We start from the raw sequence: 27,659 nt of genomic DNA on the forward strand, positions 1-27,659 counted from the left end.
TGGATTAAATGCAAAATAGGTGTGTTCACATTTGATTACTTAGGGATTCCCATTGGCTAAGACCATGAAAAGATAAATGGATTAGAAGCCTATTATAGAAAAATTCAAATTAAGATTATCGGATTGGAAGGCTAAAACTTTATCATTCAGAGGCCGTTTGACCTTGATCAAGTCAGTTCTTAGAAGTCTACCCCTCTACTACTTCTTGATCTTCCGTGCTCTGTCATGTGTCCTCAATCACCTTGAAGGTTTGAGTCGCAACTTTTTGTGGGGAGGGCATGAGGAGTGTTTCAAAATGGGTTGGGTAAAATGGAAGGAAATACTTTCATCACATTCGATGGGAGTGTTAAATATTGGTTCGCTTAGAGTAAAAGTTTTGCTCTTATTGGGAAATAGTGGCGAAGGTTCAAATCGGAACCTAATACTCTTTAGGTTAAAATTATAAAAAACATTTATAGTGATAATGGACGGGTCGGGAACATAATTTCAAGAGGGTTAAGTTCAATTTTGGGTGGTATACTTAAAATTGGGATTGGCATTTACCCTTTATCTATTCCTTAAAGTTATGAATGATAACATGTATTTTGCTAAGAACATTTGTACCTTATGCTTCAAAATTTGTACCATCAAGTACAACCATTTATCTAATCCTTAAGGTCCATGTATCATTATATACTTATTATCATTCTAAGTTTTTTAATATATTTAACTATATACTAAATGCGGTATAAATAAAAATTTTGATTGAGCCATTTTGTGACTTCTTTTTATCTTCTTTTACTAATGTTTGACTATTAATTTATTGATTTAAAAGAAAATCATTTACCGTAACCTCTTTAAAAATGTTTTATACCCGTTTTTTAAAAACAAAATTAATATAAAGTTTGTATCAATAGTGTTAGAGTATTAGTATTGCGCCAGCCCGATTGCATTGTGGGCTAAGTCCGCTAGAGTTTTAATAGTGTTAGGGTTTATGTATCTTATAAATACCGATCAATGAAAGAGTATAACCTCATGGGGAGTTAAGATTTGACGGGTTGGTCAAGAAATAAGGTCTCGGAATCAGACCTAACAAATAGTTCATTTGCGTATTGTAATCGTAAATTAGTTAAACAATGTTTAAGGTATAGAGCAAACCAAATTCTAAAGCAACACACAGACCATTGTAATCATCGTTGGCCGCAACGCGCGAACCGTGCAACTCGTTGATACTAAAGGTGGAGGTTTCTTCTCAAACTTTCAATTGAAAATTGGGAATGGTAACCTTGCCTTATTTTGGGAAAATAAATGTGTAGGTAACTTTGCTTTAAAAGATGTGTTCAATAGATTGTATCACTTAGACAAAAATAAGAATGTTTCCATATAAAATAGAGGTACTTGGGTAGGTAACGTATGGTCATGGAAGTGTAAATGGCATCAGGATCTAAATGGACAGGTCATGGGGGATTTTGATGTTCTTTGTGATATGATCGGTGATGCTATAGGAGAATGTCCATGACAAGTGGTGCTGGACTATGGGTGACGCTAAGGAATATAATGTCAGCATTGCATCTGGTACAATTGACTTGGCTTTACTCAACAATGAAAGTAACACAACTCCGATTGTATGTCTGATGATGATTTGCTCAAGGAAATACAACTCATAAGTTTCGAATGGATGAAATTACGTGAGAAGAAAGTTACCTTCGAATGGACATGTTGGTTGAATAATCCCTTATCTATGATTTCGAGTCACTGCTAGGTGGGTTGCAAGTCTGAGATACATAAATTGTATTTGGGTGGCACTTACACATGGGTCAAATTCAGGTGTCCATATGGTTAAGTGTGATGTCATTGCGCCGCTTCTTATTAATATCTTGTACATTGTAATACCCCATAAAATTAACACAATAAATTTAACAATACTTAAAACATATATATAGAGAAGTAATTATTTATGAGAATAGAATTACATTTTATCTTAAGTTTAATATAATAAATATTGAGCTAAGATTGTTTAACTATTAAGTTTACCTAAGTTAAATACTATTATGTTGTCACATGTTAATGAATTCTTAAACTATATATTATTAATCAAATCACTTTAAGATGTATAACTTGCAACATATTATACTTTTTATCATAAGCTAAATCTCTAAGCAAACTACATTTTAATGTATGACTTAACCTTGCATCTATATATGTCTAGATACGTATGAGACCTTTGAATACCACATCTTTATAACCTACTAATAAGTGTAGTTTAATAACTCATTACTTACAACTTTAATAACCATTTAACTTTATACTAATGAACTTTTAAAAAGAGACCTTCCACTACATTTAGAGGTTATTATTTCAAAGAAATTCTTGAAGTTTTCTTATTTCTCCTACATCTTTCTAATTCCAAAAATTCATCCATACTTTTATCTCAAAGATGATAAGAGTTAGATTCATTTTGGTGAAAGAAACAAGATTGTTTTGTTGTTCAAGTGTTAAGGTAATAATCTATTTATTTGTCCTACATTTTAATAGTATATTATCATTTTATAAGCTATAAAATTTTTGGATTAAAATAATATACAAATCATGTCAGAACTTTGTTTAACGAATATAAATTTGGTGTTCAAAATACAATTAAAATGATGGGGTTATAAACAAGATTACAATTTTAAGAATTATAAGATTAAACACATGAAAATCATATGATAATATTATAAGATAAATATATTACATACCCTATATTTGAATGTATTTTGTGTTCATACTTTTCTATTTGTTAGATTGAGTTCGGTGATCGCTTTCTTTTGATGGTTTCTTTCTTCTTTGGAATTTCGTTATTCGAGATAAGGTACGAATATTCTAAGTGGTAGTAGGATCACTTCGGTAAAATCTTTCTTCTCAAAACTATGTTTGAATCATCTATAAATCTTATTGGTATGACATGCTTATTTAAAAAGTTGTTTTGTTTGTTAATCTTTGAAGTGTACATGTTATGATTTTCCACATATATATGGTGCACTAACGAAATTGCTAATTACGTTTGTAGATTGGGGAAATTATAATATTTTAGTCTTTGGAAATTGTGTCAAAATCGTGGCTCGAAAACCCAACTAATTTAGACCTGAAACAGCCCCGAAATCAGCCCGCGATAGCTGGTATTTCAGCCCCGAAAAGTCCCGAAATAACCCGGTAAAGAACGTGTGTGAGTGTGGCGAGTGGTACGGTGATTCGTATCGTGTGTCCCTCATTCCGTGTGGCTTTTCATGTCCCGTTAATTTTGCTTAAGGTGTTACTTTATTAAAGGGCTTAAAAATTGTATTATGTGACTCGTGATGAAACTTAGATTAAATGGTTGGTGGATACGTGATTTAAAAATAAAACTATGTGTCATTTTATATAATTTTTTAAGTATTGTTCAAGCATAAAATATTTAAGCGTATTTTATTAGTTCTTTATAAATATATTTTAATGTCCTTTAATCATTTGTAAAAAAAAATATTTTGATATTTTTAATCCTATGTCGGTTAAAACGGTTTCTTAAAATGTACCTAAGAGTAACCTATTCATGGAGGTCCGATGAGCGCATTATCGTGGCACTGATAATGTGGCATCGACCATAGCGGTGTATTTTTTTTATATCTACGGCGTCTCCTTTTGATTACCCCGTGGTGGTACGATCTCTTTGTTATTTGATTTTGATAGGAGGCATATGGATCGATCCTATGATTTTGTTTTGACGGTGGATATTTATCGTAGTGTCATACGAAATGTTACCGATATGAATGATTAGTGGAGTAGCTACCCTATGATTTCATTTTGATACTTTGTTACTTATTTGTTTTGACTCTTAGTCCATTCTTTTATGAAATTGTTCTTTGTATTATACTTTGATATATTGTCATCTATGGTATTATAGATTTATACCTATTCGTACTTTCCTTAGAAAAATGGTTCATTTTTAAAATAAGTTATGTTAAAATAAGTCTACTTTGAAATAAGCATGTGTTAAAATAAATTTTGCATGTCATACTATACTCTTGCGTTTGTTATATTCGTTCACTTGGTTCTGGCTCAGTTGTATTCCGTTTTTCTTTCTTATAAGACAGGTGATCAGTCGGCTTGGGGATCGAGGGAAGAGTGAAGTGAACTTAGCACATTTGACTTAAAGATTTGTTCCAAGATTTAGTACTTAATTTGGTTTACAAGTACTTTCGAATCAGTTTGTTAACTTTAGTCTTTGACTATGGTTTGACTTGAATAAGAATAACGTCGTTTTGTCATTTAAGTTACTTTTTATATCTTATTTAGAGCTTTGTAAGTTAGGGGCGTTACATATATATTTTGCAGTTTGTATATGTGTGGTCAAATTGTAGTCTAGATATTAGTCTGCATTAGGTGTTTGTATTTATTGTGCTTGTATATGTAATTTTGAAAAGTTATAAATTTTTTGCTTTAAAAAGAAAATAAAAAAATTAGTAATTTTTTTAACAAAAATAACGAGAAGTTTTATAAAAAAGAAAACGTTTTCGAAAAAAAAACGAATTTAACGAGAAGTACAAAAGAAGAACCTCGGTGAGACTCGAACCTAGAAAGCGACTACCAACAAACTATCTACCGAGTCTCACCTAACCTAAACCGAAACCAAACCTAAACGAAAAAAAATAAAAATTAAACGATACAAAGAAATACAAACACCAAAGATTATTGCAATTCAAGAAACATGAACCGAAAAAAAACTCAAATGTTCTTGAAATGAATTAAAAACGTAACAACTGTAAAACACAAGGAAACCACATCATCTTATTCTTTCATTGGCCTCACCATGTGAAAAAAACGTATCTTCTTCTTTTTTTAACACTAGTTACCATAATTGATAGACATAGTTGCTCTAGCAATTGACGTGTTATTTGATTCTTGGTTCTTGTTTGGCTTCCATGTTAAGGAGCATGATAAAGTAAAAAAAAAAAAAAATGAACCAAAAAGAGAACTCAAATGTTCTTGAAATGAATTAAAAACGTAACAACTGTAATTTTACACAAGGAAACCACATCATCTTATTCTTTCATTGGGCCCCACCATGTGAAAAAAACGAATGATCTTCTTTTTTACACTTTATCAGTGCTCCTTAATATGGAAGCCAAAAACGAAACAAGAACCAAATAACACGTCAATTGCTAAAGCAACTGTGTCTGTATCATTTATGGTAACTAGTGTAAAAAAAATGCCAAATGATACGTTTCTTCTTTGTAAACCATCAACCATGTATTTATTCTATACACCGTTTTCTACCCCTCTCTCTCCATATATACTCAACAATTACAGTTAAAAGTGAAAACAACCCCTAACGAATTTTATTGAAATGAGTAAAGTAATGGCGAAAGAAAGTGGAAACGATGTCGTTTCAGCGATTGGGATTGATCTCGGAACAACGTATTCATGTGTTGGTGCATGGAAAGATGGCTGCATTGAGATCATACCTAATGATCAAGGCAACAAAACAACACCGTCTTGTGTTGCTTTCACTGATTCTCAACGTTTTGTTGGTGATGCCGCTAAAAACCAATCTCTTATCAACTCTGCTAACACTGTATTTGGTAATCACTATTCCATCTCATACCATAATTAATTAATTTTTGGTTTTATGTTTTTAGCTTATATATATAATATTTGATCAATCATTAAAAATAGGTTTTATGGTCTGATTATTATTAGAAACTGTCAGCTGTATAATTAACAAAAAATAACTTGTAAACCATGGAATATGATATGCTACTAATCATTGATAAACATGAACAAGATTTGAAGTTTAATGTTTTGATCAACTAAAGCACAAAATAGTAAATATTTTATATAAAGATCTTAATCTTTAATTTGAACTTTGCCTCTGTTTGTGAGTGAATTGGTATGTTTGTTACTTGGTTTAGTTTTGTTTACGTTTTTTATGATAATTTAACATTTAGCATCTTAACAAGTCAACTTTAATTTTTCTTACAATAATCGTGTTTGTTAGGCTTATTTACAACCCTATTAAACATTGTTAATTTAGACCTACAGATCATAGTTAGTTAGTTACAGTTAGTTAAGTATTAGCAAAAGTAGCTTCAATTCCATAAGCTATTTACTTATGATATAGTCGATGTTTATGGTTACTTTTTATAGATGCAAAGAGGTTAATTGGAAGGAGTTTCAGCGATCCCCAGGTGCAGGAAGACTTAAAGTTGTGGCCTTTTAAGGTTACAGAAGGGTTAGGCGACACACCAACGATTTTCATCTCATACAAAGGTAAACAGAAGGAATTTTTGGCTGAAGAAATTTCATCAATGATTCTTGCAAAAATGAAAGAATGTGCTGAGACTTATCTTGGATTTGATGTAAAAAATGCTGTTGTAACTGTCCCCGCATATTTTAACGATTCACAGCGTCAAGCTACAAAAGATGCAGGCACTATTGCTGGCTTAAACATTGTTCGTATGATCAATGAGCCTACGGCAGCTGCAATTGCTTATGGTCTAAATAATAAATCAGCTATTAGTGGGAAGATAAATGTGGTTGTGTTTGATTTGGGCGGTGGTACTTTTGATGTTTCCGTAATGACCGTTGAGAAAGGCGACATATTCGAGGTGAAAGGTGTTGCTGGTGACACTCATTTAGGAGGTCAGGATTTCGATAATCTAATGGTGGAACATTGTGTTAAGGAATTTGAAAGGAAATCAAAATTGGATTTAACCGGGAACGAAAGAGCTTTGGGGAGGTTGAGATTTGCTTGTGAGAAAGCTAAAAGGATTCTTTCGTCTACTACTCAAACGTCAATCGATTTGGAATGCTTACATGAGGGGGTTGATTTTTCTTTGAGATTCACTCGAGCGAAATTTGAAGAGCTGAACAATAGCTTCTTTAAAAAGTGCATCGAGACTGTTGAGAATTGTTTAAGCGATGTAAAAATGAAGAAGTCGTGTGTAGATGAGATAATTCTCGTTGGTGGGTCAACTAGGATACCGAAAGTCCAACAAATGTTGCAGGACTTTTTTTATGGTAAGCAGTTATGCAAAACTGAGAACCCTGATGAAGCGGTTGCGTATGGTGCAACCGTAATGGCTGCAAAGTTAAGCGGTACGAGTGATAAAAGTGTTCAAAATGTGGTGTTATCAGATGTAACTCCTTTATCACTCGGTTTAAATACACTAGGAACAAAAATGAGTATTGTGATTCCACGAAACACACCAATTCCTACGAGTAATGCTATGAATTTCACGACAACTGTTGACAACCAAGATTCCGCAAGTATCGACATATATCAAGGCGAAAGATGTAAATCTACAGATAACCATTTTTTGGGCAAGTTTAAACTTGATGGAATACCACCTGCTCCTAAAGGAGTCTCTAAAGGTAAGGTATACTTTCAGATAGATGCTAATGGTATTCTTATTGTTACTGCTGGGATCGAAGCTACTGGTAAGATGGAGAAAATTACAATTAACAGTGAACAAAGAAGGCTCTCTAATGATAAGATTGAGAAGATGATAAAAGAGGCTGAGGAGTACAAATATGAGGATATTGAATTTAAGAAGAAAGTGAATGCGCGTAATGAATTAGAAGATTGCTTGTATGAATTAAGGAATAAGATTGAAGAGAACAAGGTTAAGAAGAAGAAGAAGGTGTCTGCTGAGATGTTGAAGGATATGGAGAAAGTGATTGTTGATACAACCAAGTGGCTTAAGGACAACCATGATGCACCTTTGTCTGAGCTTCAATTCAAAAAGGTTCACCTTGAGTTTGTTTTCAAACTACTGATTTAAAGCTTTAACTTATGGTGATTTAAACGAACAAGGAAAGGTTAGAGGAAAAAGCGTAACCATATTTATACTACGGAGTATAATTTTAGTAGTTGGGACTTGGAGTGGTTGGTAGCTGACTTTATTTTCGAAGTTACTCCTAAATAAAACTTATTAAGTTGTAAGCTCAAAGCTGCATACTATATTGTGGTAATTATATTAAAAGCAACTAGCTTTGTTTCTAAAGTGTGGTGACCGAGCATATTGACGAGCTCACTTATTAAACGAGCCTTTAACCATTAACCACGCTTGAACTCGAGCTCGTTTAGGTTTGGCTTGAAGTGAGTTTTAACGTGCCAAACTCGAGCTACTCACGAGTAGTTTCGCTTTGCCTAGTATTTTTTTATGTTAGTACCAAATTACAATTTCTCAATTATATTTTTATAGAATAGAATTTGTACTCATATTATTTTGTGCAACCAATGAATTAAGTTCAAGGCTTTGCTCCGAAACACATACCAATAATCAAATTATTGATATAATTTATTTATTTGCTTCACCCTCTATTTAGTACGCAGAGTACATAATTAGTGTTCAAGGCAAGTGAAACTACAAAGCACAAAGTAGAAAATTAGTCCAATATCATCCAAATAAACTTGTAAATATCAGGTAAATAGCTTATTAGCTTCATAACTTGAAGCTAACAATATAACATATTTCCCAAATGAATTACAATTCGATAAAGAATTACACAACCCGTTTTCAATTCCCATACAAGTTTGTTATCATTTCAAGACTACATAAACGATAAAAGTAGCCCATCATCTTAAATTGTACATCATCAGCCAATTATGTTTTCACAGAAGCTGAGCCGTGGCACATTTGTATTTCAACCAACATATTTCTTCAATAAACATGTATCCAATTGTCGCTCCAAATCACATATATCTGAGATATGTAGACATTCAAAAACAGTATCAGTTAAAACATAATCTACTCCTAATTCAAGATATACGCTTACTATGAAAGGTTTCAAATGTAGATTGCATACAATACAATAGTGAAAGGTATAAAATTGCATACACATAATCTTGCGCATAATAATGACAAAAGATAGAAATTACCAAAGTGATGATCTTGAGTTAAAATGAAGACCATCAAATCCAGGATCTTCGAATTCCGCAACCGCACCGCCACCAGAGGCAACCGCTTTGTCTTCGGTACCTGCGGTTCCTTCGGTTTCATCAATTTTGGGTGCATCTTCTGAAGAATTGGAAACACAAAATTTCTGTAGCCACCTATCAGTTTCCCATAGGACATGCATTATGCTCTCACGTGACGAATAACCGTGGCTCTCAAACGGTAGGATGACTAGGCGAGAAAGGGCCCCATGGCCTTTTAAAGCATTAAAGAAACGATCCGACTGCATGGTTAACGTCCCTGAGTTATTGTCTTCTTCTCCATGGATAAGTAAGATGGGCTTCTTGATCTTATTGGCAGCCATGAAAGGACTCATCTTGATATAAGTATCAGTCGCCTCCCAGAGTGTTCTATCCTCATTCTAGTCACCAAAAATGATCCCATTAAAAAAAAAAAAAAAAAAAAACGTTAACAAAAATTAATTACATTTTTCTTCTAGCCGGTTTTCTGTCTAAAATCAAAATCTCACCTGAAATCCAAAAGGTGTAAGTGTTCTATTATAAGCTCCTGAACGAGCAATTCCACAACAGAAAAGATGAGGGGCATGTGCCAAGAGATTTGCAGTCATGAATGCCCCATAAGAATGTCCCCCGATAGCAATCTTGTCTGGGTGGGCCACCTTCACAATATACAAGACATATCATATCATCATCATCATCATTTAAATGTGTTGCAAAAAAATTGATCCACTGAATTTCAAATAGGATCATAAAAAGACAAAATTACCCCACGGCGGATGACTTCCTCCACTGCAGCCTCAGCACTCCCAACAAGTTGCTCAACATAACTGGTGACAATAATTAATTTACATCTTCGTATTGCAAAACTGTGAGAAATAGTCATTATTACAAAAATTTAAAAATCATCTACCAAAGATTACCTATCATTTGCTTCTTCCTTGCCCTCGCCAATGATGGGAATTGTTGGTCCCGATAATATAGCGTACCTGCAAAAAATTAATAAAAAAGGTATAAGTGAGGTGATTAAATACAACGGGATACCAAGTATCAAAATGGAAAATGTAGCGATGAATAAAATGGAATGAGTCATTCTGACAAAATGGAAAATGTAGTGATTACGATATAGTAATAGAATGCAATTCCTTCTATTTTAACGAATAGAGCCTATGCAATATTACATAACCTCGTCATTTCGTTTCTTTATCATTCCATTCCATTTCATCCAATCAAATAGAGCCTATGCAATATTATATTATTAAGAAATAATCTAGGGTTACCTTCTTGCCAACCAAAGCAGTGGTGACGTTGGACCTATGCCTGCAAACTCATTAGGAGAACCACGAACTTGTCCAGCTGCTTCTTTGTTTTTAAACTCCCCGGGATACGACCAAACCAAACAAGGTAACGGGCCATCTCGTGAGGGATCATAACCGGGTGGTAGATATAAAGTTGCAGTAAGTTGAACCCCATCTCGTCTCTTGTATCGCACCATTTCTTTCTGTAACGAGGCCAACTGAGGGTATGGATGTGGGAAGTTTGTAACTTGACACGCTTTCTTTTCGGGCCATTTCTGAATGAAATATTGAGTGTTTTCAGTCTTCGATTCTTTGGACGTTAAAACCTTTAAATCATTCACATGCAAGTCTCCCTCAGTTTGGTCAGACATCAACGCCACAACACTCTCGTAATACTTCTCCTTGTCACTCTGCCATATTCTTTCCTTATCGCCCGTTTCTCTGAAATGAGTTGTGTCAGATAATTCTACTGTTACTGTTACTGTTACTGTTACTGTTACTGTTACTGTTACTGTTACTGTTACTGTTACTGTTACTGTTACTGTTACTGTTACTGTTACTGTTACTGTTACTGTTACTGTTACTGTTACTGTTACTGTTACTGTTACTGTTACTGTTACTGTTACTGTTACTATTACTATTACTATTACTATTACTATTACTATTACTATTACTATTACTATTACTATTACTATTACTATTACTATTACTATTACTATTACCAGGGGCGGAGCCAGGAATTACAGTTAAGGGGGGCTTACTCTCTACAGGTCAATACAACAACGATATATAATTCCGCTATATGTGTTTTTACATATTAAAAAAATATATATTTCTTGTTAAATTTAAAGTAATTCCTACTTATATAAAATCGATTTATTAACAATCATTTGCAATACCCGATACACTTAATTAATAAATGAGACTCGAATACGTGATTTATAGTATTTCTTTTCTTTCAATATAATAATTGTCCATTACAAGTTCAATAAGTGTTAAGCTCATATAGTAAATTAGTAACTATGTTAAGTTAGACTAATAAAAAGTTGTTCTCCACTTAAACCATCTTTATTGATTATTAAAAGTTCACATGCTAAAATATGAAGAGTTTAATTTAGATTAGTTCAGCAAAATTATGTTACTTTACATATTTATGATAGAATATTAATTGACACAACTTTGAAGGTTACAATAGGGTATAATACAATAGTTGAGGGACTTAAATTGTATTTTAAGAAAATGATTGTCTCCCCCAATTTATACCTGCAACTGGTTTTCATCAAACCCTAACTTAAAATTGTATCTTGAAAATTTTCCATGAAAATACCAACATATAACAGATAAAAAATTAACATTGGGGGTGGCTGAGCATCCCTCTATCCCTCTGCCACCCTACTAGCTCCGCCCCTTACTATTACTATTACTATTACTATTACTATTACTATTACTATTACTATTACTATTACTATTACTATTACTATTACTATTACTATTACTATTACTATTACTATTACTATTACTATTACTATTACTATTACTATTACTATTACTATTACTATTACTATTACTATTACTATTACTATTACTATTACTATTACTATTACTATTACTATTACTATTACTATTACTATTACTATTACTATTACTATTACTATTACTATTACTATTACTATTACTATTACTATTACTATTACTATTACTATTACTATTACTATTACTATTACTATTACTATTACTATTACTATTACTATTACTATTACTATTACTATTACTATTACTATTACTATTACTATTACTATTACTATTACTATTACTATTACTATTACTATTACTATTACTATTACTATTACTATTACTATTACTATTACTATTACTATTACTATTACTATTACTATTACTATTACTATTACTATTACTATTACTATTACTATTACTATTACTATTACTATTACTATTACTATTACTATTACTATTACTATTACTATTACTATTACTATTACTATTACTATTACTATTACTATTACTATTACTATTACTATTACTATTACTATTACTATTACTATTACTATTACTATTACTATTACTATTACTATTACTATTACTATTACTATTACTATTACTATTACTATTACTATTACTATTACTATTACTATTACTATTACTATTACTATTACTATTACTATTACTATTACTATTACTATTACTATTACTATTACTATTACTATTACTATTACTATTACTATTACTATTACTATTACTATTACTATTACTATTACTATTACTATTACTATTACTATTACTATTACATAAGTATTATTTATTGCATTTTTATCAAGGATGCAAAAATCTCGGGGAGTACTCGGTCGGGACATTTTAGAGAGTACTCGGCAACTCGGCGAGTACTTGGATGGTGACTCAGTTTGACTTTGACCAATTTTGACCGATTTTCCCGAGTTTCAACCATTTTCCGAGTAATCCCGCGTTTTGGCCAACTTTTGACCAAGTTTGACCAAGTTTATATGAGTTTGACCGATTACTTTCGAGTTCTACAACACTGATTTTTGTTATTTTGGTAGTCATAGTTAATGTATATACGTTTAAAGTATAGAAAAGGACAAAGAAAGTGTTTGCAGTTCAATCAGCCCAACCCAATTCGTTTCGACAAGTATCATCAATACCCGTTTCAACCAGACATGACGCTTTGTACAGTCTGACATGCCAATCTTCCAATTTATAGTATAATTTAGGACTTACATGTCAAACAGATCTAGGAAAGGTATGTTTCCTTCTGGTGTAGCACCATTTCCATTTAGTAAAAGGTATGTGCCTTGTTTATCTTCCTTTTTAAACTTGGCAATAACATAAGTCCCAACAGGAGTTCTCCGCAACATAGGAGAACCAGGGTCAGAGTAGACATCTTCAGAGGATCGATCAAATAATAAACGCGAAGTCTCGTTGGACCCTGGGGAGACCAACCAGGTTCTTACACGTCGTGTTTTGTACCATGATTCATATATTAGTGCAAGTGAATCATCACCCCAGCTAATTCCTCTGCAAACATTGAAGAGTAAAATTTAGTGCACGTGGCATTGATTCATAAATTATTCTTATTATTTAATGAATGCCTGAATAATCAAAGAATCAAAATAAGATTCATTTGTGCCAAACAATAAAAACTGATTACTAGTGACTCTGAAACGAAATAATCATCTAATCAATTTCAAATGTTCTGTCAAATAAGCCCTAACTTAATTGTAACATCAGTTAAATGTGTCCATATGTGATAAAGTACTTACCCATAACGAAGATCAAGCTTATAAAATATTGTTGGCTCTTCACCTTCAGGAGCATCAGCAGATTGTGTGTAGACTATATCACGAGGTGAAACTTCAACTTTGGCATCACCCCCGTCTTGTGTCTCCACCCTTTAATCAAACAACTATTTATAAGGATACCATTTGACCCGGCCCGTTAACAAAGAACTATATACCCAAACCCACTTACACAAAATATACTTATTTTAAACAAAGTCTTGAAGTAAACATACCAGTAGAGAGTCGAAGGCTTATCCGCTCGCCAGTTTAATGATCGCATGCCTTTTCGAACACTATTAAACGCAATGGGAATATCCTCAGCAACAGGTAAATCACAAAGTGTCTTCAAAAACTTTCCCTCAGCTGACCACAAATCAATCTTTTTTGGGAATCTTCCACATGGAACGGTAAAAGAAAATGGTCTATGAATTGAACTAAGTAAAACATATTTATCATCAGGAGACGGATCTAGCGATGTATATATTGCCGGCTCGCCAAATAACTTTACAGTACCATCCAAAGAGACCAAAACAAGCTGTGAGGTGGCATAATATTCAAATAAATCTTCATCGTATTCATCTTTAAGTAGATCTTGGTACGTTCGAGCTTGAACGATGCTTTTCTGCTCGTTCGTTTGGATTTTTGGACCAGAGGGGACTAACGGTTTCTTTGGTGGGCTTCCTCGAGATGCCGGGATTGTACTAACTAAAAGAGTCGAACTATTCACCCACACATAACTGCAAGTCAAAAGAAAGATGGATTATTACCAAACAAGATGAACCAACTTTCAATTGATTAATTTCAATGAAGATGAGGCGAAAAATTCCACCCATTAATAGGAGTATTGTTCAACCACACATATCTGGATGTTTATGTTATGTTCGAACTCTGACGAGTCAAATGAATTAAAGAACGAAAAATTCGATTGAAAGGAAATGGGCTAAATGTTATACATATAGAAGCCAGTCAAAATGTATTGGACTTGACAAAAGTTGACAATTTTATTTTAAAAAGCAGTTTTTGTGATAATATTAAGCATATTAACTAGTTACGCCTATCATAAAGATAGGTTAAAAAAATGTTTGCAGGTCAGCCCAATTCAGCCTGTTTTAACTCGCACCAGAAACTACCCGTTTTAATCTTTTACCCAACCCGTCTGACTAGCTCATTTTGCCACCTTTACAGAAAATGGTCCATACTTATCGAAAACTGCATTGAGAAACACATCTGGTGACTGAAACAAGGGCCTAGCTTTTCCCGTCTCCACATCTGCAACCCATACTCTAAGCTTACTATCACCATCATCATCCTGCTCAGTTCATTCTTCATACGATTAAAAATTACCATACAAAACTTTAACTCGAAACAGAGAGAATAAATAGTATCAGTATTACCTGGTCTTGCCGAATGCTGAACGCCAAATGCTTTCCATCAGTTGACCTTTTTAATAAGAAACAATGAAATTAAATCAGAACAGGTGAAATAGCACACCACAGTAGCATAATATAATAAACTAGAACAAGAATAAAATATGAAGGTTACCAGGTAACAAAATTGAGTTTAGAACCTTCAGGAAAGCCATGTATCAATTTTTCGGGGCCTAATGTACCATCATCCTTTAACTCATGGATCCCAATACCAGTATAAAATGACCTACAAACAAAAAACAATATTTACTCATTCAATAATACATCAAAAACTTCAAAGTATTAAAAAGTGACTTGTATTACAGAATCCATAAATGAAAACCCTCATCACTCACATCCTACTACGTGTATTCGCTTTCGCATCAATACGAACACCTCCAAGTTTTTCCTCTGGTTTTGCCAACTCGGACAATGGAGGTAAAGCTCTTCGCTTTAAAAACAAAATCTTATCTCTCAGTGGAGAAAACGATAAAGCTGGAAGTGGAGGTGCATCAACAATATCTCTAATCTCGGATGGTGGAAGTCGATATCCACCGTTTAATCCTGGTCACAAACCACATTCAAAATAATTACCAGACTGTTAGTCCATTACAAACTCTATATACAATATCGCGAATAATAAGACTTTATTTTTATTTTTTGAAAGGCAAGCTTGCATCAGCGTATCATTTATTTCAACGACACTCATCATTTGCACACACACACGCGCTTTCGGGCAGGAAACCCGAACCACACTCTGAGGATCCGACCCTTAAACCATCCCGAGGGGCAGGCGGGCCGGACGTTAGTCCCGGAGCGGGTCGGTAAAACCTTCCCTTTGGGCCACCTTCAAGGAATATATTTCAATTCCTAGAGCGGGTGACGAGGTTCGAACCCGAGACCTCTAGCCCTGCGAGTACACAAGTGTAACCGCGGTACCGCTGGACCGAAGATCCGTTGGTAATAATAAGACTTTATTAAACTAACAATAGATGTTAACTCTAAACTTAACTTATACTACAGTACTTTTTTAACCTTAGACTGAGAAATAATATAAATATATAATTTTGAGTTATGTGTTAAATCTAATTACATTACTCGTATTAAACATATGTATGTGAAAAGAAAAAGGAAAAAAAATAAACAAAAAATTAAGTGTATATATTCCTTTCTAGTACTAATTTTCTTTATTTAATTTAGAATTATTGTAATTGCAGCCCTTAGGAAGTTAGGGAGTGGTTATAATGAAAGTACAACTTCATATCACACAAATAAAGAATCAATAGTCAATAGTTGATAATTAAAAGTTGAACAAAAATCAATTTCATATTAGATTGAAATATATGAAAGTTATACCGTCATCATCTTCAAGTGAGAGTGAAGAGCCATTAGTTCCAGCAGCATCTTCGGTTGCGATTGCGGAAACAGGAACGAGATTGTGTAATCGTGAAGACGACATGGATTGATTAAACGGATTATTTGAAAATTTTGAAGAAGATGAGATACGACAGCGTTTTGAGTGAAGAATAGGGGGAGAATAAGGAGTGAAAAGGTTTGGAGGAGGAGGAAGGAAAAATTGGGGAGAATTAGTTGGAGAAAAAAGAGAGAAACGGTGATAGACTTTATGTAATCGCATTCTTATCACCGATCGAATCTCTCTCTCTTTGATTGACGTAACTTCCAATCTGATGACGTAATCCGATTTGCGAATTTTATAATTTTTTTGAGTGTTGAATTGAAATTGCAATAGTGTACTAGTAGAGAGTGTGATATAAATAGTTGTTGATTCGTGATTGTGTTTCGGTACCTGTTTTTTTTTAATCATAGTCTGTTGCTACTCACCCGATGTCAACCCGATAAAAGAAGATATTTATGAATGGGAGAGTATATATTTAAAATAACACTAATATTATAATAATAATAATAATAATAATAATAATAATAATAATAATAATAATAATAATAATAATAATAATAATAATAATAATAAGGGGGATGATTCTCACACACACTTTTTTGATCCTCACACACTAATTGAGTATTATTAGAAGAGTAAAAGGTTAAAATAGGTGTGTGAGAATCAAAAAAGTGTGTGTGAGAATTATCCCCTTAATAATAATCATAATCATAATAATTATAATTATATATACCCTCCATAAAACTATATGAATATTACGAGTAAGAAATTTATAATCGTAGCTCTAAAAGCAATCCTTAAAATTCTAAGAAATACATTTTTTTAATTATACTTTTGTTACCCTATACTCCGTATACTATTAGCTACCTGTAATTTAGTTGTTTTCTTCACAAAAAACCCTTAAACGACATTTGCTACGCTTATATATAAAAAAAAAAAAAATATTTGTACTCAAACAGAACAGCGATTCTAGATGATAACATCCCACCGCCATTACTTCTTCCTCACGATTTCACCTTCGTGGATGGCGATGGCTTGCGCTATTTTACCTCCATTGTCGTTACTCCCTTACAACCCCTATCTCTGTATTTTATATTCCCTATACATGCTCACCTTCAACCAACCGATTTTGATCTCTCTGTCGTTGTTGGTGATTGAAGATATTAGGGTTTCAATCTGTTGTAGAACCCTAGTTTCTGTTAAAGGAACGACGTTCCAAATTTAGGAACGACGTTCTAAATGAAGGAACAACGTTCCAAAACCAGGAACGACGTTGTGATCAAGGGAATTGGTTAATAGTGAACATAACGAGTTAGAGGCCGTTTCAGGAACGACGTTGTCACAAAAAGGAACGACGTTCTTAATTAGGAACGACGTTCGATATGCAGGAACGATGTTCCTGTGTCTGAGCTGTGTTTTGAACCCATTTTTAAAGGGGTTTTAAATGGGGGCAAGTTGGTCTTTCTGAAGGTATTTCGTATGCCCGAGAGACATATTAAATTAATGTGGCTAATGTGTTATGATCCAAGTCGGGTCATACTCAATAACAAGCTTACCAACACTTTATATGTATTTATTTTAACGGTTGGATTGTTAAATAAATACGCGACACTTGAACTTTAGAAAAATCTATTTTCTAAATAATAATCACTTGAGATAAATTATTTGGATAATTTATATATGATGTGGATTTAATTATTTATAGGTTTAAATAATTATGTTATGTTATATTTTATAAAATGGTTTATAAAATTATTGCAAGTAACAAATACATGTTTATTTTATACAAGTTTTATAAAATTATTACAAGTTTTATAAAATCATTCTTGTTATAAAATAATGGATGGTGGGCAGATTTTGGAGCCCCAAGAAAGTCTATCACATGCTTATTCTTGTTGCTTTCCATAACACAATTCCACATATACATGTCCTTTGACTAGTAGCAAGACATACATGCAATTATACATCAAAATTCTGCACAAAACTCTCCTAAAACCCAGCTGAATTTTGTGGCCTTTTGGGAGGAAGAAAGGGTTCTTCATTTGGTTATTGCAAGCTCAATTCAAGTGTTATTAAATCCTAACCAAAGGCTAGGTGTTGGTGCAAAATCTTGGGGTATTTCTCCTTGAGGTTTCATCACTTTGAAGCTCCATTCTTCATCATCTTCATCATCTTTTTTTGAACTAACCCTCAACTAGCTTGAGGAGGTATAAACTCTAAACCCACTCTTAGTTTATAAGTATGTTTCACAACTTGATCCTTATTGGGATTTAACTTTAATTGGTTAAAGATTTACAAGTTTCAAAATGGTAATCTACATGCTTCCGCTTTCTTAATTCTTAAAATGGTTTAAGTATATTTTGAACTTGTTAAAATCCCAACAATGGTATCTAGAGCCGAAGTTGATGGAATATGCTTCGAGATGATTTATTAAACCCACTATAATTTTGCATTCTATGAACATGCATGAAGTAGAATGTAAAATTTTCGGTTTTGGGTGGTTTGTCATTTTGGCCAAAATCACTTGTGATTCTGCATTCTGTATTGTCATTCTGTATTGTCAATCACTTGTGATTCTGTACTGCCAATCACTTGTGATTCTGTACTGCCGATCACTTGTGATTCTGTACTGCCGATCACTTGTGATTCTGTACTGCCAATCACTTGTGATTCTGTACTGCCAATCACTTGTGATTCTGTACTGCCAATCACTTGTGATTCTGTATTGCCTATCTCTTATGTAGTTAAAGTTCACAATCTAAGCCTTGACCTTATGTTTGGTTGCATGCATGGTTGATTGATATTTATTCAATTGGTTTGTAATAATATTTATTCATTTGGCATGTAATAATTCATTTGGTTATGTAATTTATTTTATATTTGGTATGTAAAATAGATTAGGTTGTAATTTCATTTTTTAGACAAAATGTATTAGGATATATTTTGTAAAATGATGAAGAATGATGAAGACTTGAAGAACACATGAAGAAGCATTTGGATGCAAGGTTAAGTGGGAGATTTGAAATCCCCTACTTTGTGTAATTACCCCTTACCCGGTGGCATTTTGTTTTCGGCTAAACAAAATGCTTACCAAAAGGCTTGATTGTGAACATGTTGTTTTGCATGCTTGGTTGTTTTGTATGATTATGTGGATTGTATGTTTGTATGCTACAAGTTAATCACACAAGTCGACAACTAGAAAATGGCAATTTAATTGGTTAAATTATAACATTATTAACGACATGCAAAACGTCAATTTAAATGGTTAAATTAAAAATGGCTAAAAGGACATTAATAATCGGTTATTAAGAACATGATAAGGATCATATATATATAAAATGGTTTATAGACATGAAAATGGATTTTCATAAGAACCATACACTAAATGCATGTTGGTGTATGGCATAAAAGTTTTCTCAAACTAGAAATAATGAAAACTTAAAATCCCTTTAACACACTAGGTTAACAAGTTTAAATGCCATCCTATTGTATGACACTTAGACGTATTAAGGAACTTATAATGGGATAAAGGTCACATAACCGTTATGAGCAAACTAATATGATTAAGGTAAATTTCGCACACTTGTGGGATAAAGGTCACCTAACCACTTGTATGTTAAGTTTACATGTCTAAACAAGTAGGACGACTTGATTTGGAAATCATGAACTTAGGGTCACCGAAGCATGATGAACAAATAGGCGTTGATGGGATAATATGTCATGCAAAAGGATTGCATGATCCCATAACTTAGAAGTTGCAAAAGGATTGCAATTGTCATATAATGACTACCTAGCTAAATCAAATGACGGGATAAAGGTCACCTAACCGAAATTTGGTTTACCGTTGGATTCTAAAATTTAATATATATATCAATTGGATTTAAAGGGTATTGATTGTTAAATTTAAAATCGATACTTAAATGAACTTTGTTAAATTTTGTAGATGGCCGCCATTAACAACAACATGCAAAACACACCTATTAACTTGAACAACCTATCGTTAAGGTCTCTCCTCGAGAAAGACAAACTCAACCATACGAACTTTATGGATTGGTTCCGCAATCTTAGGATTGTCCTCAAACTTGAGGATAAGGCGTATGTGTTGGAGGACCCCATTCCCGATCAACCCGATGAGGATGATACGGAAGGCATGGCTTATTGGGATAAGTATTGCGCCGATTCGGTGCAAGTCGCTTGCCTAATGCTTGGGACTATGATACCCGAACTCCAAAAGGATTTCGAGCATCATACTGCATACGACATGATCACGCAATTGAAGGAGATGTTCCTTCAACAAGCTCGTGTCGAGCGCTTTGAAACGGTCCGAGCGCTTCATGCATGTCGTATGGACGACTCCCAATCCGTTTCATCTTATGTCCTTAAGATGAAAAGCCTCATTGATCGCGCAAACCGTCTTAATCTCAACATATCTAATGAGCTAGCCACGGATCTTATCCTAAACTCCTTGTCAAAGAGGTTTGACCAATTTGTAATTAATTACAATATGAATGGGATGGATAAGACCATTGGCGAACTTCATGGCATGCTTAGGACGGCAGAAACTAGCATGGGTAAGAGGGCTTCACCCGTGCTAATGATCAATGATGGTGGGTCCAAAGGTAATAACACCTCTAAGCCAAAGGCGGCTAAGAGGAAAGGACCCGCCCATCAAGGCAAGGGAAAGGGGAGGATGGTTACCCCAACCAAAAACAAGAACAAGAAGCAAAAGGTTGCGGGACAAGCAAACCCCAAGGAAGACCCGTGCTTCGGTTGCGGTGAAATGGGTCACTGGAAACGAAACTGCCCGGTCTACCTTAAGGAGTTGAAAGAAAAGAGGGATGCGGGGCAAACCTCAGGTAATATATATATGGTATATATAGAGCTTAGTATTACTTCTTCTAATACATGGGTATTAGACACTGGATGTGGAACTCACATTTGCAATTCTTTACAGGGGTTCAAAAGAAGTAGCAAGCAAACGGGAACATCAAGTCTCTTTATGGGTAATGGAGCCAAAGTGCAAGTGAAGGCTCAAGGAGACTTTGTATTAAAGCTTCCAAGTGGTTTGGAACTTATTTTGAACAATGTTTTGTATGCACCGGATTTATGTCGAAACATTATTTCAGTTTCCTGTTTAAAACAGTGTGGTTTTTATCTTAATTTTGTTAATGATGATATTCACGTTTATTTAGATAATGTATTCTATTTTAAGGCTTCGCCTTCAAATGGAATTTATGAATTGGTTCATGATGACACATCATCTAGTAGCTCAATATACCATACTAGCACCAAGAAACTCAAAAGGGATTTGAGTGATTCCTACTTATGGCATTGTCGCCTTGGTCACATAAACAAGAATCGAATGCATACACTTCAAAAGAATGGCCTTTTGAAATCAAATGAACTAGACTCGTTTGATGTATGTGAATCTTGTTTACAAGGCAAAATGACCAAAGCACCTTTCAAAGGGACCTATGAAAGGGCTAAGGACTTATTGGGATTAATACATTCGGATGTATGTGGACCCTTTAAGCCCATAACTAGGAATGGTGAAAGATACTTCGTTGCTTTCATTGATGACTTCAGTCGTTTTGGATATGTCTACTTGTTATGACATAAGGACGAAACTTTTGAAGCATTCAAAGAGTATCAAAGCGAAGTACAAAATCAACTCAATAAGACAATCAAGGTACTTCGTACCGATAGAGGAGGTGAATACCTAAGTGATGCTTTCCAAGATCATCTTAGAAGTTGTGGGATTATCTCGCAACTCACTCCTCCTGGAACACCCCAACTGAATGGAGTTTCCGAAAGGAGGAACCGAACCCTAATGGATATGGTTCGATCTATGATGGCTAGAAGCTCGTTACCTCTATCATTTTGGGGTTATTGTCTATGCTCCGCTGCTCGTATTTTAAATATGGCCCCAACCAAGAAAGTGGAACGAACACCTCATGAGATGTGGTTTGGAAAACCTCCATCTCTATCATACTTAAAGGTATGGGGATGTGAAGCTTATCCTAAGCGTTACGTCCCTAATAAGTTGAATGCTCGATCCACGAAGTGTATCTTCATAGGATATCCCAAGGATAATATGGGATATTATTTCTATGATCCATCCGAGCAGAATGTATTTGTTGCTCGGAAGGCGGAATTCCTTGAAACTAAGTTCCTAATGGAAGGAAGTAGTGAAAGGAAGATAGATCTTGAAGAGGTTCAAGATCAAGTAGATGATACACAATTGGTTGACACTAGCACTCAACATGAAAATGTTGAGAGTGATCAAATGGATGATCAAAATGCACAAGACGTTCGCAGATCTGGTAGGATTAGTAATCCTCCTGAGAGATATGGGTTTCTCATGGATGGTTGCTATGTGATTGATTTGGATGAACCAATAAACTACCAAGATGCTTTATCAAGGATTGATAGAGATAAATGGCAGGAAGCCATGAACGCTGAGATGCAATCCATGTATGACAACCAAGTTTGGGAACTTGTTACACAACCTGCTGGCTCAAGGCTAGTTGATTGTAAATGGCTTTTCAAAATGAAAACCGACATACATGGAAACTTGGATACATATAAAGCTAGACTTGTAGCAAAAGGTTTCACTCAAACTCAAGGGGTTGACTATGATGAAACTTTTTCGCCTGTGGCAATGCTAAAGTCTATTAGGATATTACTTGCCATTGCTGCTCATTATGATTATGAAATATGGCAAATGGATGTCAAGACCGCTTTCCTAAATGGATATCTTGTGGAAGATGTCTATATGGTTCAGCCTGAAGGTTTTGTTGATCCGAAATATCCTAAAAAGGTATGCAAGTTAAAGAAGTCAATCTACGGATTGAAACAAGCATCTAGAATGTGGAATCATCGTTTTAATGAGGAAGCCGAGAAATTTGGCTTCATTAAAAATGGTGATGAAGCTTGTGTATATAAGAAAGCTAGTGGGAGCACTATCATGTTCCTTGTACTATATGTGGATGATATATTGTTATTTGGAAATGATATTCCGACAATGCAAAGAGTTAAAACTTGGCTAAGTAAATGCTTCTCCATTAAGGATCTTGGAGAAGCACAATACGTTTTGGGGATTGGGATCTACAGGGATAGATCCAAGAAACTGATAGGTTTGAATCAAAGTGCATACATTGAAAAGATCTTGAAAAGGTTCAAGATGGAGAACTCTAAGAAAGGTTTGGTACCTATTCAAAGAGGAACACTCCTTAGTTCATCTCAGTGCCCCACCACGAAAGATGAACAAGAGAAAATGAAGAAGGTCCCATATGCGTCTGCCATTGGGTCAATCATGTATGCAATGATATGCACTAGACCGGATGTGTCATGCGCTCTTAGCCTGACAAGTAGATACCAGAATAACCCAGGAAACAGTCATTGAATTGCTGTCAAAAGTATATTGAAATACCTTAGGAGGACTAAGGATATGTTTCTGATATATGGGTCTGGTGAGGAGGAACTTGCTATAAAAGGTTACGTGGATGCGAGTTTCCAAACTGATCGAGATGATTCTCGATCACAATCCGGTTATGTCTTCACATTAAATGGAGGTGCGGTCTCTTGGAAGAGTTCAAAACAGGATGTTGTTGCTTTATCCACTACAGAGTCGGAGTACATCGCCGCATCATTGGCAGCTCAGGAAGCTGCATGGATGAAGAAATTCATCGACGACTTAGGAGTAGTCCCTTCCATTCAGGACCCTCTTGAGATCTTTTGTGACAACGAGGGTGCGATTGCTCAAATCAAAGAACCTCGTGCTCACCAAAAGACCCGTCACATTGAGCGAAGATTCAACTACATAAGGGATGACGTTGAAAAGGGAAAGATATGTATTCGCAAAGTTCACACAGATCTTAATATAGCGGATCCTCTCACGAAGCTCTTACATGGAGCAAAACATACTGGACATGTTTGTGCATTAGGGCTTCGATATTCTAGTGATTGGTCATGATCTGTTTTAAGCATTGTAACGGAACGAAATTGTTCAAACTCATTAATATAATTATGGTATTAATTTATTTTGAGTTATGTTCCTATTTTGCATATTTTATCCATGAATAAGTAATTATTCTAAATTCCGTAGTCGATCACATTTGTGGGAGCAAATGTGAGGGTTAGACTATTATGAACTTGGATTGGTATACATTCACGGACTGAATGTGGGGCAAGGTTGCTACCAAGGTTCATAGATATTTGTGGGATACAAATATTGGAAGACCCGCTCTCAAGATTCACTAAATGGAGCCTTTGTGGTTGATCACATGTAATCTTGAGTAAAGGCGAATATCATTGTATCCTCTGACCTGAGATACATATTGGGTTCAGATATTTGCCAAGTATTGTGCCTTGATTCTTTCCTTCACTATTCTGAAATATGGTAGTTCATAAGGAGGAGCTCAGGTATAATGCAAGGTATATATTTAGGACATATGTAGTCAAGATGGAATTTGTCCCTTTTATTCGTTGAGAGTCAGATGTCTAAGGCCTGATAAAGTTAAATCTAAAGGAGAGTGATCACTCTGTATCTCTTGGATTTAACATGACATCTAGGATAAAAGGATGTAATGAAAAGATTCACCTATTCATATTCGAGATGGGAACTCGAAAGGAATGATGTTATTGAATGGCACAAAGTCATAACATATTGGGGGTGATGGACGGTCGTTAGGTGGTATCCATCACTTGCATTAATTTCTTATGTTTCTCGTGCAAGTGGGAGATTGAAGGTATTTCGTATGCCCGAGAGATATATTAAATTAATGTGGCTAATGTGTTATGATCCAAGTCGGGTCATACCCAATAACAAGCTTACCAACACTTTATATGTATTTATTTTAACGGTTGGATTGTTAAATAAATACGCGACACTTGAACTTTAGAAAAATCGATTTTCTAAATAATAATCACTTGAGATAAATTATTTGGATAATTTATATATGATGTGGATTTAATTATTTATAGGTTTAAATAATTATGTTATGTTATATTTTATAAAATGGTTTATAAAATTATTGCAAGTAACAAATACATGTTTATTTTATACAAGTTTTATAAAATTATTACAAGTTTTATAAAATCATTCTTGTTATAAAATAATGGATGGTGGGCAGATTTTGGAGCCCCAAGAAAGTCTATCACATGCTTATTCTTGTTGCTTTCCATTACACAATTCCACATATACATGTCCTTTGACTAGTAGCAAGACATACATGCAATTATACATCAAAATTCTGCACAAAACTCTCCTAAAACCCAGCTGAATTTTGTGGCCTTTTGGGAGGAAGAAAGGGTTCTTCATTTGGTTATTGCAAGCTCAATTCAAGTGTTATTAAATCCTAACCAAAGGCTAGGTGTTGGTGCAAAAGCTTGGGGTATTTCTCCTTGAGGTTTCATCACTTTGAAGCTCCATTCTTCATCATCTTCATCATCTTCTTTTGAACTAACCCTCAACTAGCTTGAGGAGGTATAAACTCTAAACCCACTCTTAGTTTGTAAGTATGTTTCACAACTTGATCCTTATTGGGATTTAACTTTAATTGGTTAAAGATTTACAAGTTTCAAAATGGTAATCTACATGCTTCCGCTTTCTTAATTCTTAAAATGGTTTAAGTATATTTTGAACTTGTTAAAATCCCAACACTTTCCACATAAGAACGACCTTATATGAAATGTCCCATTCATAATAATTATAAACGTTTCATATTAATTGATGTCGTTGCGAGGTTTTGACCTCTATATGAGACGTTTTTCAAAGACTGTATTCGTTTTTAAAACAAACCATAACCTTTATTTTATCGACAAAGGTTTAAAGGACATAACCTAGGTTATCAAGTAATGATAATCTAAAATATCACGCTTATACACGACCATTACATAATGGTTTACAATAAATATTATGTTACAACAAAGAAAACTTTCGAATGCAGTTTTTAGACAATATCATACAAGCATGGACTCCAAATCTTGTCCTTAATTTAGTATGCAACAGCGGAAGCTCTTAACAATCACCTGAGAATAAACATGCTTAAAACGTCAACAAAAATGTTGGTGAGTTATAGGTTTAACCTATATAATATCAATCATAATAATAGACCACAAGATTTTTATTTTTATAAACACATCTCATATCAGGCATTTCGAAAACTGCATAGAGATAAAAAAAAAATCATTCATATGTTGAACACCTGGTAACCGACATTAACTTAATGCATAGAATATCCCCAAACAGAACCTCTCATCTGTATAATAATCTCGAAGTACTAAAGCCATCCATAACCTGAATGGAGGTTGTTAGGCCCAATAGATCTATCTTTATGATTCGCGTCAATTAGGGGTCATTTCCCTAATTCTTAGGTTACCAGACTTGAAGGGCGATATTCGGTTTAATAATCCAACCATAGAATGTAGTTTCGCATACTTGTGTCTATTTTGTAAAACATTTATAAAACTGCATGTATTCTCATCCCAAAAATATTAGATTTTAAAAATGGGACTATAACTCACTTTCACAGATTTTTACTTCGTCGAAAATTTAAGACTTGGCCACGAATCGATTCACGAACCTATAACAAATATATACATATATATTAAAGTATGATCGAAATATATTCACAACATTTTTTATTACGTTTTAATGATTTAAGTTTATTAAGTTATCGGTCCAACGTTAGTAATCTACAACTAGTTGTCCACAGTTAGATGTACAGAAATAAATCAATATATATTATCTCGAATCAATCCACGACCCAGTGTATACAAGTCTCAGGCTAGATCACAACTCAAAGTATATATATTATTTTGGAATCAACCTCAACCCTGTATAGCTAACTCAAGCATTACTGCATATAGAGTGTCTATGGTTGTTCCAAATAATATATATAGATGGGTCGATATGATATGTCAAAACATTGTATACGTGTCTATGGTATCCCAAGATTACATAATATATGTTATAATACATGTATAATACAATATAAGTTAGTTATGGTTAGTCTAGATTTGTTACAAAATTTTCGTAGCTAAACTAGCAAATTTATCCAATTTTGTTTTACCCGTCATTTCTTCGTTTCAAATCCGTTTTGAGTGATTCAATTTGCTATGGTTTCATAATAAACTAAAATTTATGAAACTAAACAGAAAAAGTATAAGTTTGTAGTCGGAAATACAGGTTAAAAGGCATTTTTTAAAGAGGTAGTCATTTTCTTCGAAAAACGACATCTTGATGACCATTTTGAAAAACATACTTCAACTTTGTGTTTAACCATGATTTTTGGATATAGTATCATATTC

At 34.0% G+C, this 27,659-nt stretch overlaps 2 protein-coding genes across 2 annotated transcripts; one reads left to right on the forward strand and one right to left on the reverse strand.

Annotated features, from left to right (window-relative positions):
- Positions 1-5,302: 5,302 nt before the first annotated feature.
- LOC139855843 (heat shock cognate 70 kDa protein-like) lies at positions 5,303-7,959 on the forward strand. The gene is made up of 2 exons (XM_071845087.1): positions 5,303-5,576; positions 6,142-7,959. Exons 1-2 carry the CDS (start codon positions 5,342-5,344, stop codon positions 7,776-7,778), a joined length of 1,872 nt encoding a protein of 623 aa, XP_071701188.1. The 5' UTR covers positions 5,303-5,341; the 3' UTR covers positions 7,779-7,959.
- Positions 7,960-8,368: 409 nt separating this feature from the next.
- On the reverse strand, positions 8,369-16,656 carry LOC139856120 (probable glutamyl endopeptidase, chloroplastic). Its single transcript, XM_071845356.1, has 14 exons — positions 16,286-16,656; positions 15,286-15,493; positions 15,066-15,176; positions 14,918-14,963; positions 14,723-14,835; positions 13,757-14,260; positions 13,506-13,634; positions 12,964-13,260; positions 10,192-10,650; positions 9,835-9,900; positions 9,681-9,741; positions 9,424-9,573; positions 8,879-9,315; positions 8,369-8,702 (listed from the first exon to the last, which is right to left on the reverse strand). Coding segments are annotated over exons 1-14 (2,862 nt in total). The 5' UTR covers positions 16,566-16,656; the 3' UTR covers positions 8,369-8,701.
- Positions 16,657-27,659: the final 11,003 nt, after the last annotated feature.

Source organism: Rutidosis leptorrhynchoides, chromosome 6 (genome assembly GCF_046630445.1).
Source record: "Rutidosis leptorrhynchoides isolate AG116_Rl617_1_P2 chromosome 6, CSIRO_AGI_Rlap_v1, whole genome shotgun sequence".
Classification (NCBI taxonomy): domain Eukaryota; kingdom Viridiplantae; phylum Streptophyta; class Magnoliopsida; order Asterales; family Asteraceae; genus Rutidosis; species Rutidosis leptorrhynchoides.